The sequence below is a fragment of the Anomaloglossus baeobatrachus genome, chromosome 8 (assembly GCF_048569485.1).
Source record: "Anomaloglossus baeobatrachus isolate aAnoBae1 chromosome 8, aAnoBae1.hap1, whole genome shotgun sequence".
Lineage (NCBI taxonomy): Eukaryota > Metazoa > Chordata > Amphibia > Anura > Aromobatidae > Anomaloglossus > Anomaloglossus baeobatrachus.
The window spans coordinates 3,425,221-3,443,970 of record NC_134360.1 but is presented as its reverse complement, the minus strand read 5'-3'; the positions used below and the strand labels follow the sequence as shown (position 1 = coordinate 3,443,970).

The following is an 18,750-nucleotide window of genomic DNA, read 5'->3' as shown; positions in this document are numbered from 1 at the left end:
CCTAACCACACCCATTTCACAGTCACGCCCATATCCACTCCCCATCCACACCCATTCAGCATGGACACGCAGGCAGCCGGCGGGCCTCCAGCACGGACACGCAGGCAGCCGGCGGGCCTCCGGCACGGACACGCAGGCAGCCGGCGGGCCTCCAGCACGGACACGCAGGCAGCCGGCGGGCCTCCGGCACGGACACGCAGGCAGCCGGCGGGCCTCCGGCACGGACACGCAGGCAGCCGGCGGGCCTCCGGCACGGACACGCAGGCAGCCGGCGGGCCTCCGGCACGGACACGCAGGCAGCTGGCGGGCCTCCAGCACGGACACGCAGGCAGCCGGCGGGCCTCCAGCACGGACACGCAGGCAGCCGGCGGGCCTCCAGCACGGACACGCAGGCAGCCGGCGGGCCTCCAGAACGGACACGCAGGCAGCCGGCGGGCCTCCAGCAGGGACACGCAGGCAGCCGGCGGACCTCCAGCACGGACACGCAGGCAGCCGGCGGGCCTCCAGCACGGACACGCAGGCAGCCGGCGGGCCTCCAGCACGGACACGCAGGCAGCCGGCGGGCCTTCAGCACGGACACGCAGGCAGCCGGCGGGCCTCCAGCACGGACACGCAGGCAGCCGGCGGGCCTCCAGCACGGACACGCAGGCAGCCGGCGGGCCTCCAGCACGGACACGCAGGCTGCCACAGTGAGGCGGCTGGTCGCCCGCACAGTGAGGCGGCCGGTCGCCTTCACAGACAGGCGGCCGGCCGCCCGCCTTCACAGACAGGCGGCCGGCCGCCCCGCCTTCACAGACAGGCGGCCGGCCGCCCGCACAGACAGGCGGCGGGGGGCGCCCGCACAGACAGGCGGCGGTGGCGCCCGCACAGACAGGCGGCGGTGGCGCCCGCACAGACAGGCGTCGGGGGGGCGCCCGCACAGACAGGCGGCGGGGGGCGCCCGCACAGACAGGCGGTGGCCGGCCGCACAGAGAGGCTCCGGCCGGGGGGGGGAGGGAGGGGAATCAGCGCTGGGGAGATTATGTTTACATACCTTAGCAGCAGCACAGAGCAGTTTCGGGCAGCGCGCTCCTCTCTGTTATGCCACGTCACGTGTTAGGATGGTAGGAGGGAAAAGCAGGGAGGCGGGGAGAGTGGGTGGGCGGAGCCCGGGAGACGGCCGTCCCGCCCGTGGTAACGGGACAAACAATGCAAAGCGTGATAGTCCCGCTGTATCCGGGACGGTTGGGAGGTATGCCCATCATCCCCGCAGCCTCCACCCATTATACCCGCAGCCTCCACCCATTATACCCGCAGCCTCCACCCATTATCCCCGCTGCCTCCACCCATTATACCCGCAGCCTCCACCCATTATACCCGCTGCCTCCACCCATTATACCCGCAGCCTCCACCCATTATACCCGCAGCCTCCACCCATTATCCCCGCTGCCTCCACCCATTATACCCGCAGCCTCCACCCATTATACCCGCTGCCTCCACCCATTATACCCGCAGCCTCCACCCATTATCCCCGCTGCCTCCACCCATTATCCCCGCTGCCTCCACCCATTATACCCGCAGCCTCCACCCATTATACCCGCAGCCTCCACCCATTATCCCCGCTGCCTCCACCCATTATACCCGCTGCCTCCACCCATTATACCCGCAGCCTCCATCTATAATCCCCGCAGCCTCCACCCATTATCCCCGCTGCCTCCACCCATTATACCCGCTGCCTCCACCCATTATACCCGCAGCCTCCATCTATAATCCCCGCAGCCTCCACTCATCATCCCCGCAGCCTCCACCCATTATACCCGCAGCCTCCATCTATAATCCCTGCAGCCTCCACCCATTATCCCCGCTGCCTCCACCCATTATACCCGCAGCCTCCATCTATAATCCCCGCAGCCTCCACTCATCATCCCCGCTGCCTCCACCCATTATACCCGCAGCCTCCATCTATAATCCCTGCAGCCTCCACTCATCATCCCCGCTGCCTCCGCCCATTATACCCGCAGCCTCCATCTATAATCCCTGCAGCCTCCACTCATCATCCCCGCAGCCTCCACCCATTATACCCGCAGCCTCCACCCATTATCCCCGCAGTCCCTATCCTTCCTGTACACTTGCTTTGGTTGAGTCCTGACAATAAAGCTTCTTTGAATGTGACAGATAATATTCTTTCTCTAAATAGAATAAATACTCGGTTGTGACATCATCGTGTCATATCACCACCCGGCAGCAGGTGGCGCTGAGCGCAGGCACCACATTATATGTTATATGTGCGCCGGTTTATGGTCGTCATTTCCGGTGAGCCGGCCGTGCTGTGGATGGATCTCGTGTCGTCATTTCCTGTGAGCCGGCCGTGCTGTGGACGGGTTTCGTATCGTCATTTCCGGTGCGCCGGCCGTGCTGTGGATGGATCTCGTGTCCTCATTTCCGGTGCGCCGGCCGTGCTGTGGATGGATCTTGTGTCGTCATTTCCGGTACGCCGGCAGTGCTGTGGGTGGATCTCCTGTCGTCATTTCCGGTGCGCCGGCCGTGCTGTGGATGGGTCTCGTGTCGTCATTTCCGGTGCGCCGTTCGTGGTACTGTGCGCTGTGCGCTGTCGTAGCGCCGTGATGGTAAGCACCGGCAGAATAACGTGACAGGGCCGGTGGGGTGCGCGGAGACATTCCGTGCGGTGCCGTGCCCGGCTGTTCGCGGTGTTTGCTGTCCTCCTCTCGTTCCTGAGCGGCCGGGAGTCCCAGATTTAACCCTTTCGTTACTGTTTCATATGCACCGTGTATAAAACACACAAGGAGACTTAATTCATACAATACTACAAGCTGCATTCATACAATGCGTACAAAATGGACAAAACAATGCAATGCAGATAGAATTCAATCCAGACAGTGCTGGTATATGTGTAGAAGGAGGCTGCACCAATCACCCCGCGGGGACGTCCTGGTCTCTTCATGCTGCGGGGGGGGGGGGACGTCCTGGTCTCTTCATGCTGCGGGGGGGGGGACGTCCTGGTCTCTTCATGCTGCGGGGGGGGGACGTCCTGGTCCCTTCAAGCTGCGGGGGGGGGGGACGTCCTGGTCTCTTCATGCTGCGGGGGGGGGGACGTCCTGGTCTCTTCATGCTGCGGGGGGGGGGGACGTCCTGGTCTCTTCATGCTGCGGTGGGGGGGGGACGTCCTGGTCTCTTCATGCTGCGGGGGGGGGGGACGTCCTGGTCCCTTCATGCTGCGGGGGGGGACGTCCTGGTCCCTTCATGCTGAGGGGGGGGCAGAGGGGACATCCTGGTCTCTTCATGCTGCGGGCGGGAGGGGACGTCTTGGTCCCTTCATGCTGCGGGGGGGGGGGGGGGACATCCTGGTCTCTTCATGCTGCGGGGGGGGGGTCCTGGTCTCTTCATGCTGCGGGGGGGGGGTCAGAGGGGACATCCTAGTCTCTTCATGCTGCTGGGGGGGGGGGGACGTCCTGGTCCCTTCAAGCTGCGGGGGGGGACGTCCTGGTCCCTTCATGCTGAGGGGGGGGCAGAGGGGACATCCTGGTCTCTTCATGCTGCGGGGGGGGGGGGTCAGAGGGGACATCCTAGTCTCTTCATGCTGCTGGGGGGGGGGGGGGTTAGGGTTAACCCTAATGTGCCGCCAGATTTTCTCTTTGAATCCTCTAACCTTCTTTTTTTTTCTTTCCTCTGTTCCAGGCTCGCAATGCAGAGAAGGCCATGTAAGTGATCACTGGATGGAGGATGCGGTCGGCGGCTCCGTAGTCTGCAGGAATGTTGTAATTCTTGATCAGACGTCATGTTTGCTAATCCTGATGCAGCCGCTCGGCTCCTTCTGGTGCTTCACCCCCATTCACCGCCTCCATTCATGGGACCTCTGCTGGTTCTGCAATCCCCCGGGCTCCTGAGCTGACCTCTCAGGGGGACATAGACCTTGTTGTCCTCCCCTCTGCAGATAAGTGCAGACGTGGGTCTTGTAGGTGTCAGATATTAGGGCCACAATGTCTGAGTTGGGCCAGTATCTCTGTGGCCTCTGCTATAGACCAGCGGAATCTCCAGCTTTCTGGCTCCAGTTGTTACACACGAGACGTTAATGTGATTTGTTTGTAAATATTTATATATATAATAAGTAATGGGACTTTCTTCTTATAGGACGGCCTTGGCGCGGTTTCGTCAGGCCCAGCTTGAAGAAGGGAAAGTTAAGGTAAGACTTCAGGTTTGCGTCTGGCAGCAGATGACGGCTGTGAATGGCAGACACGACTGTCAGTCTGCAGTGCACGCGAGGAAAGTGAAGACTGTGTGCGGCGTGTCGCGTCCCTGCAGTGTCTGTGCATGTTATGTTGCGTCCCTGCAGTGTCCGTGCGTGCTATGTGGCGTCCCTGCAGTGTCTGTGCGTGTTATGTCGCGTCCCTGCAGTGTTCGTGCGTGTTATGTCGGGTCCCTGCAGTGTCCGTGCGTGTTATGTGGAGTCAGTGCGAGTTATGTCGCGTCCCTGTAGTGTCTGTGCGTGTTATATCGCGTCCCTGTAGTGTCTGTGTGTGTTATGTCGCGTCCCTGCAGTGTCTGTGTGTGTTATGTCGCGTCCCTGCAGTGTCTGTGTGTGTTATTATGTCGCATCCCTGCAGTGTCTGTGCGTGTTATGTCGCGTCCCTGCAGTGTCCGTGCGTCGTGCTATGTCGCGTCCCTGCAGTGTTCGTGCGTGTTATGTCGCATCCCTGCAGTATCCGTGCGTGCTATGTGGCGTCCCTGCAGGCGTGTTATGTCGCGTCCCTGCAGTGTCTGTGTTATGTCGCATCCCTGCAGTGTCTGTGCGTGTTATGTCGCGTCCCTGCAGTGTCCGTGCGTCGTGCTATGTCGCGTCCCTGCAGTGTTCGTGTGTGTTATGTCGCGTCCCTGCAGTGTCCGTGCGTCGTGCTATGTCGCGTCCCTGCAGTGTTCGTGTGTGTTATGTCGCGTCCCTGCAGTGTCCGTGCGTCGTGTTATGTCGCTTTCCTGCAGTGTCTGTGTGTGCTATGTGGCGTCTGGCAGCTCCGGCCCCCGGGAGTCTCGGGTGAAAGACCCCGTATTTTCTGCATGATTTGGCAATAATGGATAATGTTTATTTTTGCATATTCAGATTCACATAAATAGAAATATTCCCATAATTCCTCCTGTGCGGTGCAGGTGACACTGATCAGCCGGACTCTGACCTCTGGACCCGCTGAGAATGGTCTGACCGAGCGACGGCCGCACAAGGGCACCGCTTCTATTCTCTGGAATTGCCCTACAATATCCGGCCGTCCCATAGAGACTGGGTGGGGCTCGTGTCGGAGACCCCTCTATTCAGACCTCGCTCTGCAGAGCCCCAGCGGTCATCTCCAGCCGGTCACCTATGGATCGCAGCAAAGACTGTCAGAACAAACACGCGGCGCGCAGAGCCGACGTCTCCCGTTACATTATTACATTACACTCCGGTCACTCTGACCGTCCTCTCTGGAGATTATAATCCCGGGCTGCGGTAATCTGCCCTCCGTGGAAGGATCATCCGTGGCTCGTTAGAGGCTCTGAGGGTGGAAATGGCCGTTACTCGCCTCCTTGACCCTTTATTGTGTGTAACATACTAGAGCTGAGAGTAATCTGCGTCTTCTCGGCCGCTGCAGTCTCGTGGCTGCAGAAGGAGCGTCCGTCTGTTCCTGGTTAATCTGTTCATCACTATCCTCTATGGAAGAGATCAGTAGAGAGTTAAGTGGGTGTTACAGGCAGCGATGTCGCCGGTGTAAGCACCCGCCCCTGTCATTTGTGCGTCACGGGCAAATCTCTGCCGTAGCGAACAATATCGTTAGAAGCCGTCACATGGTACCTGCCTAGCGACCTCGCTGTTGCCGGCGATCCGTCTCCTTTCTAAGGGGGCGGTTAGTTCGGTGTCACAGCAGCGTAACTAAGCGGCCGCCCAATAGAAGCGGAGGGGCGGAGATGAGCAGCCGTAACATCCCGCCCACCTCCTTCCTTCCGCATTGCCGGCGGCCGCAGGTAAGCTGCAGTTGGTCGTTCCCGCGGTGTCAAGCTTCCGCAGGAACGACGAACAACATCGTACCTGCAACAATCAACGATTTTTTAAAAGGAACGACGTGTCAAAGATGGACGATTTGGTGAGTATTTTCCATTGTTAATGGTCGCTCGTTGGTGTCACACGCAACAACGTCGCTAACGATGCCGGGTGTGCGTCACGGAATCCGTGACCCCGGCGATATATCCTTAGATACGTCGCTGCGTGTGACGGGGCCTTTACAGTCTGCTCTCTGCTGGATTTATGGGACGTTCACCCCAATCCTTGTTCACAATATATGAAAACCTTTTACCTACAAGTAATAAAATGTGATTTTTATTGTGCTTTTATATTGGAAAGATGAAGGACTGTTCCAGCAGCGTCCGGTGCCGGGTCTTCTTTATTGTTACTAGTATCCTTCATTTAGTGGCCCCTTTCTATCTGGACATTCATGGTGCACTACCCTTCAGTCACGAGATCTCAGGTGACGCAGGAGATTTACAGTCATCATCTCCAAAAATTGCATTGACAGCACCTCACAGGAAAACAGAAGCTCCTATCACAGATAGTGATGATGACTACACGGGGCCTGTCACACATTTGTAATGGAGAAAATCACAGCTCAGCCTCCATTACATATAATCAATTCACTTATTTAGGAGAATACAAGGGGAAAGATGATCACATTGTCCTAACAGACAGTACTGGCTCCAGCTGGCCATGTGCAGAGGAGCAAAGACGGGGGCCGTAGGGAAGCCAAGTGGGGTCTATGGGGAAGCCAAGTGGGGTCTGGAGGGAAGCCAAGTGGGGTCTGTGGGGAAGCCAAGTGGGGTCTGTGGGGAAGCCAAGTGGGGTCTGTGGGGAAGCCAAGTGGGGTCTGTGGGGAAGCCAAGTGGGGTCTGTGGGGAAGCCAAGTGGGGTCTGGAGGGAAGCCAAGTGGGGTCTGGAGGGAAGCCAAGTGGGGTCTGGGGGGAAGCCAAGTGGGGTCTGTGGGGAAGCCAAGTGGGGTCTGTGGGGAAGCCAAGTGGGGTCTGTAGGGAAGCCAAGTGGGGTCTGTGGGGAAGCCAAGTGGGGTCTGTGGGGAAGCCAAGTGGGGTCTGTGGGGAAGCCAAGTGGGGTCTGTGGGGAAGCCAAGTGGGGTCTGTGGGGAAGCCAAGTGGGGTCTGGAGGGAAGCCAAGTGGGGTCTGTGGGGAAGCCAAGTGGGGTCTGGAGGGAAGCCAAGTGGGGTCTGTGGGGAAGCCAAGTGGGGTCTGGAGGGAAGCCAAGTGGGGTCTGGAGGGAAGCCAAGTGGGGTCTGTGGGGAAGCCAAGTGGGGTCTGTGGGGAAGCCAAGTGGGGTCTGTGGGGAAGCCAAGTGGGGTCTGTGGGGAAGCCAAGTGGGGTCTGTGGGGAAGCCAAGTGAGGTCTGTGGGAAGCCAAGTGGGGTCTGTGGGGAAGCCAAGTGGGGTCTGTGGGGAAGCCAAGTGGGGTCTGTGGGGAAGCCAAGTGGGGTCTGTGGGGAAGCCAAGTGGGGTCTGGAGGGAAGCCAAGTGGGGTCTGTGGGGAAGCCAAGTGGGGTCTGTGGGGAAGCCAAGTGGGGTCTGTGGGGAAGCCAAGTGGGGTCTGGAGGGAAGCCAAGTGGGGTCTGTGGGGAAGCCAAGTGGGGTCTGTGGGGAAGCCAAGTGGGGTCTGTGGGGAAGCCAAGTGGGGTCTCTGGGGAAGCCAAGTGGGGTCTGTGGGGAAGCCAAGTGGGGTCTGTGGGGAAGCCAAGTGGGGTCTGTGGGGGGAAGCCAAGTGGGGTGTGTGGGTGTTTGAATGTTGTGCTGGGATCCGCAGTACGAGCCGCTCGTCAGTCCTGGACGCACAATGAAGACGTCGCCTCCTTAATGGTTCTGTTCCTGCGTATAATGCCGGTTCTGTTATTTGGGATCGGACCCGCAGATTTGTGGACTAAAGTATATGCTGAACCTAATCTTTGTCTTCGCACAGGAGCGGCGGCCATTTCTTGCCTCTGAGTGTAACGAGTTACCAAAAGCGGAGAAGTGGAGACGACAGGTAAGAGTCACATGGCGCAGTGGTGGTCCAGGACTTTAAGGCCCTGTGCGCACACTGCGTTTTTACCTGCGCTTTTTTGCATTTTTGCTGCAGAAATTTCTTGAGAAAATGGTTGTACCTTTCTGCAGACATTCCCCAGCAAAACCTATGGAAAAAAATATATGTGCGCACACGGCGTTTTTTTCTCAAGAACATTCTTTCTGCAGAATTTCTTGAGAAGAATGAGCAGTCACTTCTTTTCTGCAGCTAACTGCGTTTTTGCCATAGATAATTGTAAAAAAAAACGCAGGGACCAACCTGCGGAAAAAACGCAGTAAAACCACATTCAGTTTTCGGTGCGTTATTGGTGCGTTTTTTGACCGCAAGGGCGCTAATCTTTCAGACTCAAGAAATTTCTTGAGAAAATCCTTTTTCTAGTGCGCACAGGGCCTAACACTGATGACCTCAGGTGGGTCATCAGATTATTGGGGTCGTACACCTGGTGCCCCCAACACTCAGCTCTTAGAAGGTCCCCTGGTTGCCTGATGTAGATGGTGTATACGGCCCGAGCACCCGGCTGTGCCGCTGGGCAGTGGCCATTTTCTGGTGCTGTCGTCTGAGCTTCTCGAGGGTCCATAGACTCACATTGCCGAGATTGAACGTATTATTGGATCAAGAACGACTGGTCCATTTTATTTTTTTTCTGGACCACAAAATAAAATATCCACATGTTGTTACTGTGGACTTGTGGCTCCGGTGTGGTCATTACTGTGGACTCGTTCTGTCTCGTGGACTCGTGGCTTCGGTGTGGTCGTTACTGTGGACTGGTTCTGTCTCGTGGACTCGTGGCTCCGGTGTGGTCATTACTGTGGACTCGTTCTGTCTCGTGGACTCGTGGCTTCGGTGTGGTCGTTACTGTGGACTGGTTCTGTCTCGTGGACTCGTGGCTCCGGTGTGGTCATTACTGTGGACTGGTTCTTTCTCGTGGACTCGTGGCTCCGGTGTGGTCATTACTGTGGACTCGTGGCTCCGGTGTGGTCATTACTGTGGACTGGTTCTGTCTCGTGGACTCGTGGCTCCGGTGTGGTCATTACTGTGGACTCTTTCTGTCTCGTGGACTCGTGGCTCCGGTGTGGTCATTACTGTGGACTGGTTCTGTCTCGTGGACTCGTGGCTCCGGTGTGGTCATTACTGTGGAGTTGTTCTGTCTCGTGGACTCGTGGCTCCGGTGTGGTCATTACTGTGGACTCTTTCTGTCTCGTGGACTCGTGGCTCCGGTGTGGTCATTACTGTGGACTGGTTCTGTCTCGTGGCTCCGGTGTGGTGGTTTCTCTGATTTAGTTTCACTAATTTCTTTGTCGTTTAATTTAGATCATCGGGGAAATCTCCAAGAAGGTGGCGCAGATCCAGAACGGTGAGATTCTCCGCAGCATGTTCTGTTTATTTATCATTTTTACATTTTAACCAAAGTTTCACTTTTTACAATTGTTACAACAAATTGGCTCTGAAAGCGTTAATAAAATGAAGAGCTTATTATATGTAAACAGTCGTCAGCTCCGCCCCCTTGTATAACAAGGTCCGTGTGCTGTCTGATAACACATCCAACAGTGCGCCCGATTTATACAGTGTGAACGAGCCCCAAAGCCACGTCCTCAATTGATTGGATTCCAAAACATCCAAAAACCAAATTGAAAACTCAGTCACCGCGGATACGACGTGCGCGAAATTCTGTGTGGGTAGGCGCGTGGCTGCGCGGGTAGGCGCGTGGCTGCGCGGGTAGGCGCGTGGCTGCGCGGGTAGGCGCGTGGCTGCGCGGGTAGGCGCGTGGCCGCGGGGGTAGGCGCGTGGCCGCGGGGGTAGGCGCGGGGCCGCGGGGGTAGGCGCGTGGCCGCGGGGGTAGGCGCGTGGCCGCGGGGGTAGGCGCGGGGCTGTGGCGCGGGGCTGTGCGGGTAGGCGCGTGGCTGTGGGTGAGTCGCGGGGCTGTGCGGGTAGGCGCGGGGCTGTGCGGGTAGGCGCGGGGCTGTGCGGGTAGGCGCGGGGCGGTGAGGCGCGTGGCTGTGCGGTGAGGCGCGTGGCTGTGCGGTGAGGCGCGGGGATGTGCGGGAGGCGCGGGGATGTGCGGGAGGCGCTGTGCTGCCTGCGTCCATCGTGTCCTCACATCCAGTTTTTAAGTATATGTGTCTGTGCCTCCTGCAAACACATGACTTATACTCCTCTGCCTCAGTGGTGATATATAGTCATTGACTGATAGCAGCGCAGAGCATTACAGCGCAGAGCATTACAGCGCAGAGCAGAGCATTACAGCGCAGAGCATTACAACGCAGAGCAGAGCATTACAGCGCAGAGCATTACAGCGCAGAGGAGAGCATTACAGCGCAGAGCATTACAGCGCATAGCAGAGCATTACAGCGCATAGCAGAGCATTACAGCGCAGAGCAGAGCATTACAGCGCAGAGCAGAGCATTACAGCGCAGAGGAGAGCATTACAGCGCAGAGCATTACAGCGCAGAGCAGAGCATTACAGCGCAGAGCATTACAGCGCAGAGCAGAGCATTACAGCGCAGAGCAGAGCATTACAGCGCAGAACAGAGCATTACAGCGCAGAGCATTACAGCGCAGAACAGAGCATTACAGCGCAGAGCAGCAGAACAGAGCGTTGCAGAACAGCGCAGAGCATTACAGATTAGCAGGGCACAACCACTCCTGGATACGCTCCGTTTAGCCTGCCCTGAACCTGCGCTCCTGCCCTGAACCTGCGCTCCTGCCCTGAACCTGCGCTCCTGCCCTGAACCTGCGCTCCTGCCCTGAACCTGCGCTCCTGCCCTGAACCTGCGCTCCTGCCCTGAACCTGCGCTCCTGCCCTGAACCTGCGCTCCTGCCCTGAACCTGCGCTCCTGCCCTGAACCTGCGCTCCTGCCCTGAACCTGCGCTCCTGCCCTGAACCTGCGCTCCTGCCCTGAACCTGCGCTCCTGCCCTGAACCTGCGCTCCTGCCCTTGGCGCACACACAGGGCTGATTATTTCGTCTGTATCTGGCACTCTTGATATTTATTGCCTGTTTTTGCTAGGCTAAAGTGAGAATTGAGTGCAGTGATTTTTCGGAGGGGCGCTGACATGACGTGGAGGTCACCAGCGCTGCCATCACTAAAAGCCCAAACGTTGACATAATACATTTCTTTTTTTTTAGCTGGTCTTGGAGAATTCAGGATCCGTGACTTAAATGATGAAATAAACAAGCTGATCCGAGAGAAGGGGCACTGGGAGTCCCGAATTAAGGAGTTGGGTGGTCCCGATTATTGGGTAAGTAAAGCCCTGATGATGGCTGTACACGGGGAGATATTTTTGCAGCACAGAAATAAAACAAGAAGCGTTTAAGTTTTACGGACCCATTCACTGCAACAAACATGGTATATGAATGCAGAGTTCCCCCATCCTGATTCCCCTCCAGAAACTGGGTGAAACGTGCGTTGGGGTGGAGGGACTCTGCGTGGGACACCATATATGTCACTCTCCATCATTGTCTGCATATTGCTGCCCCATGTGGTGTCCTTTATTGCTGTGACCTTGTGTGTGTCAGAAGCTGATGCTTTCTCCTCCATATTGCTCTTTATATGCTCCTGTTCCTCCGCTGTCCTGCGTGTGCAGGGACCCGGCGTTTCCTCTGGTTAATCTGTTTCACATAAATATCATTATTTTAATGTCTTTATCTGCATGAATCTTTCATTGGTTGATAATGTATATGCACTGTTTTGGGTTTCCCTCTAATCCAGAAGTGTCGTGCTCGGTTTGTACGACTGTGGCCGCTCTCGTCCGGGCAGTAAACGGCCGGCGATCGGTGAGGGTGAGCGGGTGTCTGATCGGGGTCTGTGACAGAATTATTTGTAAGGGAAAACCTGAAAATTCATTAGCGGATCAAATCCTTATTTTCCCCTCTGTATATTGTTTATGGTTTGGTCTAGAATAAACTCTCTGAAGATGATTGCGGCCGCGGATTTGTCATTGCAACGTATTGTTCCAATGGATAGTCACTGAATTGGCGGTTTGCTCGGATCGCGGGGGCAGACGGCCATTTAATTTCTGGATACATTTCCATATGCACTTAACGAGATTGAGGATGGTTCTCCCCGGTTCCCTCCTCTCGGCTCCTCCGCTCTCGGGGCCGTGTTGTCTCCTGTAGGTTTTTATTGCTCTTTATACAGATCGTCTCTCGGCTGAAGGAGGGAACGTTTGTTATTTTAGGTTCCGCGACTCTATGGTGCAATGAGATTTTTGATCTCCAACCTCCGATCACCTGTCAGCCACTTGGTAGGATTTCTGTCAGGAAAGTATTTGGTGGCATTGCCCTTACACTGTGTGATTTGGGGGAAATGTTTCGGATCCTTCCAGAAGCTTCTCACAATAGTTGGTGGAATTTGGGCGATTCCTCCAGACAGATCTGGTGTAGCTGAGCCGTGTTTGGAGGTCGCCGCTCACTCTGGACTTTTCAACTTTGCCCATACATCTTCAATAGGATTGAGATCAGGGCTTTGTGATGGCCACTCCAAAACATTGACTGTGTTCTCCTTAACCCCCTGTGTAACCAGTTTGGCAGTAGCTTCGGGTCATTGTCCATTTGGAAGATCCATTTCCGCCCAAGCTTTAAGTTCCTGGCTGATGTCTGGAGATGTTCTTAAGTATGGCCACATAATCTCCTCTCCTCATGACACCATCTATATTGTGAAGTCACCAGTCCCTCCTGCAGCAAAACAACCCCACATCATGATGCTGCCCCCGTGTGTCACAGTTGGGATGATGGTCTCAGGCTTCAAAACGTCTCCCTTTCTCCTCCAAACATAATGACGGTCAAACCTGCAGATGTGTCTGTATAGAGAGCGGAGGGAAAACCTGCAGATGTGTCTGTATAGAGAGCGGAGGGAAAACCTGCAGATGTGTCTGTATAGAGAGCGGAGGGAAAACCTGCAGATGTGTCTGTATAGAGAGCGGAGGGAAAACCTGCAGATGTGTCTGTATAGAGAGCGGAGGGAAAACCTGCAGATGTGTCTGTATAGAGAACGGAGGGGAAAACCTGCAGATGTGCCTGTATAGAGAACGGAGGGAAAACCTGCAGATGTGTCTGTATAGAGAGCGGAGGGGAAAACCTGCAGATGTGTCTGTATAGAGAGCGGAGAGGAAAACCTGCAGATGTGTCTGTATAGAGAGCGGAGGGAAAAACCTGCAGATGTGTCTGTATAGAGAGCGGAGGGAAAAACCTGCAGATGTGTCTGTATAGAGACGGAGGGAAACTAAGGGTTTTAACTGTGTCTCATTGTTTCATTACCTTCTATATTTTTATACTCTCCCTACATACATCGCGCTCATTCCTCATTATTTTTAGTTATTAACACATCACATTTGACTAAATTTTGCTCTTTTATATTAGCGCATAGGTCCCAAGATGCTTGACCATGAAGGCAAGGAAGTGCCTGGAAATAGGGGCTATAAATACTTTGGAGCCGCCAAAGACCTGCCTGGGGTCCGGGAGCTGTTTGAGAAAGAGCGTAAGTACTTTTTCCCTTAAGGCCTATTAAGATCAGCCAGTCAGCAGTGGTGTACTGGACTTACATGGCTGACGACCTCTGTGCACAGAACAGGTAGACGAGCAGGAGAAGTGAGTGCAGCGCCGGCCTCCTGTGACATTCTCTTCCAGGAGGGGCGATTGGAGGGAGAAGTGAGTGTAGCGCCGGCCTCCTGTGACATTCTCTCCCAGGAGGTGGCGATTGGAGGGAGAAGTGAGTGCAGCGCCGGCCTCCTGTGACATTCTCTTCCAGGAGGGGCGATTGAAGGGAGAAGTGAGTGTAGCGCCGGCCTCCTGTGACATTCTCTCCAGGAGGGGCGATTGGAGGGAGAAGTGAGTGCAGCGCCGGCCTCCTGTGACATTCTCTTCCAGGAGGGGCGATTGGAGGGAGAAGTGAGTGTAGCGCCGGCCTCCTGTGACATTCTCTCCCAGGAGGGGCGATTGGAGGGAGAAGTGAGTGCAGCGCCGGCCTCCTGTGACTCTTTTCAAACAAAATGTCACAGGAAGTAAAGTATATAAACCATATTGGGATGAGTATGGGAGAACAGAAGAGGATTTTTAAATCCAAACGACAAAAGTTATTGTGGGTTAAAATAGCTATTTACACAGAGCAGCGCGGGCGTCCGACTGCCTCTAATCTCCTTTTCAGTAAATTCCAGGAGTTTAATAACTTTCCTTGAGCTGTAATTAAGTCATGGGATAAATTGGCTTCATTGAAATCTAATGGTTTAATTTTCCACCATAAGGAAGTTTATTATTGAATTTAGATGAATGAGCAGCAGCGGGCGGATGATAATTTACTGTACGACCCCCGTCACATGACTCGAGCGGCGGCTGGAGGATAATTTACTGCACGACCCCCGTCACATGACTCGAGCGGCTGCTGGACGTTACTAATCATCCATTACACAATCCCCAGAGAACCAGGGCGCTATCGGCAGTGTAGAGCGATGTACAAGTGATGGCCTGTACAACGGGGATACGCCATCCTCACACCCCGCACCTGCAGCAGATTAGAAAAGGCTGCGGGATAAATCCCTGAGTGGTTCCGGCTGTGGAGTCCTGGACGGCACCGACAGATTGGAGATTACAGAATCCAACATGGTCGTCACTGGAAATGTGCGACTGTGGCGCAGCTGTGGATCTCTATGGGTCACTGTAAGGGGTGTCCTATGTTAGTGTGTACAGTCACCATAGAGAGGGAAAGTCCCAGCTCAGGACCCCCCTCTATGAGCCCAGAGATCGCAACTAGTGGACATAATTCTACAATTCACTTGCAATGGCAGGAAACCTTTTCTCCTAACACCGGCCAATCACAGGCGGGTCTTAGGTCCGTGTCCTGGGGCGGTAATGTATATACTGTATATACTCTGATTGCACTCGCCTCTAGTTCAGTGTCAGACTCCCTGAGAGGCGTCTTCCCTTCAGCCGTAAAGGAGACGTATGTGTTACTGAGGAGGGAATCATGGCTGCCGGGTATATAATGTGTCTGTATCTATACAGCTGCCCCTCCACCCCGGAAAACACGTGCAGAGCTGATGAAAGAGATCGATGCAGAATACTATGGCTACAGAGATGAAGATGATGGCGTGCTGGTCCCTCTGGAGCTGGAGGAGGAGAAGAAAGGTGAGCGCCCCCCGGAGGGCACAGACGGCACAACTGACAAATCTGTATAACTGATAGGACGGACGGACGGAGAGAGGGACGGACGGACGGAGAGAGGGACGGACGCACGGAGAGAGGGACGGACGCACGGAGAGAGGGACGGACGCACGGAGAGAGGGACGGACGCACGGAGAGAGGGACGGACGCACGGAGAGAGGGACGGACGCACGGAGAGAGGGACGGACGCACGGAGAGAGGGACGGACGCACGGAGAGAGGGACGGACGCACGGAGAGAGGGACGGACGCACGGAAGAGGGACGGACGGACGGAGAGAGGGACGGACGGACGGAGAGAGGGACGGACGGACGGAGAGAGGGACGGACGGACGGAGAGAGGGACGGACGGAGAGAGGGACGGACGGACGGAGAGAGGGACGGACGGACGGAGAGAGGGACGGACGGACGGAGAGAGGGACGGACGGACGGAGAGAGGGACGGACGGACGGAGGAGAGGAGAGGACGGACGGACGGAGAGAGGGACGGACGGACGGAGAGAGGGACGGACGGACGGAGAGAGGGACGGACGGACGGAGAGAGGGACGGACGGACGGAGAGAGGGACGGACGGACGGAGAGAGGGACGGACGGACGGAGAGAGGGACGGACGGACGGAGAGAGGGACGGACGGACGGAGAGAGGGACGGACGGACGGAGAGAGGGACGGACGGAGAGAGAGAGGGACGGACGGAGAGAGAGAGGGACGGACGGACGGAGAGAGAGGGACGGACGGACGGAGAGAGAGAGAGGGACGGACGGACGGAGAGAGAGAGAGAGAGGGACGGACGGAGAGAGAGGGACGGACGGAGAGAGGGACGGACGGACGGAGAGAGAGAGGGACGGACGGACGGAGAGAGAGAGGACGGACGGACGAGAGAGAGAGGGACGGACGGAGAGAGAGAGGACGGACGGACGGAGAGAGAGAGGGACGGACGGACGGAGAGAGAGAGGGACGGACGGACGGAGAGAGAGAGGGACGGAGAGAGAGAGGGACGGACGGAGAGAGAGGGACGGACGGACGGAGAGAGAGAGGGACGGACGGAGAGAGAGAGGGACGGACGGAGAGAGAGAGGGACGGACGGACGGAGAGAGAGGGACGGACGGACGGAGAGAGAGAGGGACGGACGGACGGAGAGAGAGAGGGACGGACGGAGAGAGGGACGGACGGAGAGAGGGACGGACGGAGAGAGGGACGGACGGAGAGAGGGACGGACGGACGGAGAGAGAGAGGGACGGACGGACGGAGAGAGAGAGGGACGGACGGACGGAGAGAGAGAGGGACGGACGGAGAGAGAGAAAGGGACGGACGGAGAGAGAGAGGGACGGACGGAGAGAGAGAGGGACGGAGAGAGAGAGGGACGGACGGACAGAGAGAGAGAGGGAGAGAGAGGGACGGACGGAGAGAGAGAGGGACGGACGGAGAGAGAGGGACGGACGGACGGAGAGAGAGGGACGGACGGACGGAGAGAGAGGGACGGACGGACGGAGAGAGGATCGGACGGGACGGAGAGACGGACGGACGGAGAGACGGACGGACGGAGAGACGGACGGACGGAGAGACAGGACGGACGGAGAGAGGGACGGAGGGAGAAGAGAGAGAGGGACGGACGGAGAGAGAGGACGGACGGAGAGAGAGAGGGACGGACGTGCTGAGAGAGAGAGAGGGACGGACGGACAGAGAGAGAGAGGGACGGACGGGAGAGAGAGAGGGACAGAACGGAGAGAGCGACGGACGGACGGAGAGAGGACGGACGGAGAGAGAGGGACGGACGGAGAGAGAGGGACGGACGGAGAGAGAGGGACGGACGAGAGAGAGGGACGGACGGAGAGAGAGGGACGGACGGAGAGAGAGGGACGGACGGAGAGAGAGGGACGGACGGAGAGAGAGGGACGGACGGAGAGAGAGGGACGGACGGAGAGAGAGGGACGGACGGAGAGAGAGGGACGGACGGACGGAGGAGAGAGGGACGGACGGACGGAGAGAGGGACGGACGGACGGAGAGAGGGACGGACGGAGAGAGGGACGGACGGACGGAGAGAGGGACGGACGGACGGAGAGAGAGAGGGACGGACGGACGGAGAGAGAGAGGGACGGACGGACGGAGAGAGAGAGGGACGGACGGAGAGAGAGAGAGAGGGACGGACGGAGAGAGAGGGACGGAGAGAGAGAGGGACGGAGAGAGAAGGACGGAGAGAGAGAGAGAGACGGACGGAGAGAGAGGGACGGACGGAGAGAGAGAGGGACGGACGGATGAGAGAGAGGGACGGACGGAGAGAGAGAGGGACGGACGGAGAGAGCGAGGGACGGACGGAGAGAGAGGGACGGACGGAGAGAGAGAGGGACGGACGGAGAGAGAGGGACGGACGGAGAGAGAGAGGGACGGACGGAGAGAGAGAGGGGACGGACGAGAGGAGCGAGGGACGGACGGAGAGAGAGAGAGCGAGGGACGGACGGACGGAGAGAGGGACGGACGGAGAGAGAGGGACTGGACGGAGAGAGAGGGACGGACGGAGAGAGAGGGACGGACGGAGAGAGAGGGACTGACGGAGAGAGAGGGACTGACGGAGAGAGAGGGACTGACGGAGAGAGAGGGACTGACGGAGAGAGAGGGACGGACGGAGAGAGAGAGGGACGGACGGACGGAGAGAGGGAACGGACGGGACGGAGAGAGGGACGGACGGACGGAGAGAGGGACGGACGGACGGAGAGAGGAACGGACGGACGGAGAGAGGAACGGACGGACGGGAGAGAGGGACGGACGGACGGAGAGAGAGAGAGAGACGGACGGACGGAGAGAGGGACGACGGAGAGAGGGACGGACGGAGAGAGGGACAGAGAGGGACGGACGACGGACGGAGAGAGGGACGGGCGGACGGACGGAGAGAGGGACGGGACGGACGGAGAGAGGGACGGACGGAGAGAACGGACTGACGGAGGAGAGGGACGGACGGACGGAGAGAGAGAGGACGGACGGACGGAGAGAGAGGGACGGACGGACGGAGAGAGAGAGGGACGGACGGAGAGAGAGAGGGACGGACGGAGAGAGAGAGGGACGGACGGACGGAGAGAGAGAGGGACGGACGGACGGAGAGAGAGAGGGACGGACGGACGGAGAGAGAGAGGGACGGAGAGAGAGAGGGACGGACGAGAGAGAGAGGGACGGACGGAGAGAGAGAGGGACGGACGGAGAGAGAGAGGGACGGACGGACGGAGAGAGAGAGGGACGGACGGACGGAGAGAGAGAGGGACGGACGGAGGAGAGAGAGGGACGGACGGAGAGAGAGAGAGAGGGACGGACGGAGAGAGAGAGAGAGGACGGACGGAGGAGAGAGAGGGACGGACGGACGGAGAGAGGGGACGGACGGACGGAGAGGAGAGGGACGGACGGACGGAGAGAGAGGACGGACGACGGAGAGAGAGAGGGACGGACGGACGGAGAGAGAGAGGGACGGACGGAGAGAGAGAGGGACGGACGGAGGAGAGGACGGACGAGAGAGGGACGGACGGAGAGAGAGAGGGAC

General features: G+C 57.6%; 1 protein-coding gene across 1 annotated transcript; it reads left to right on the top strand.

Moving 5' to 3' along the window:
• Positions 1 to 2,585: 2,585 nt before the first annotated feature.
• ISY1 (ISY1 spliceosome associated protein) lies at positions 2,586 to 15,243 on the top strand. Its single transcript, XM_075320984.1, has 8 exons — positions 2,586 to 2,606; positions 3,676 to 3,698; positions 4,129 to 4,180; positions 7,970 to 8,035; positions 9,386 to 9,428; positions 11,201 to 11,313; positions 13,433 to 13,550; positions 15,071 to 15,243. The coding sequence occupies exons 1-8, from the start codon at positions 2,604 to 2,606 to the stop codon at positions 15,241 to 15,243; spliced, it is 591 nt and encodes a 196-aa protein (XP_075177099.1). The 5' UTR covers positions 2,586 to 2,603.
• The last annotated feature ends 3,507 nt before the right edge of the window (positions 15,244 to 18,750 follow it).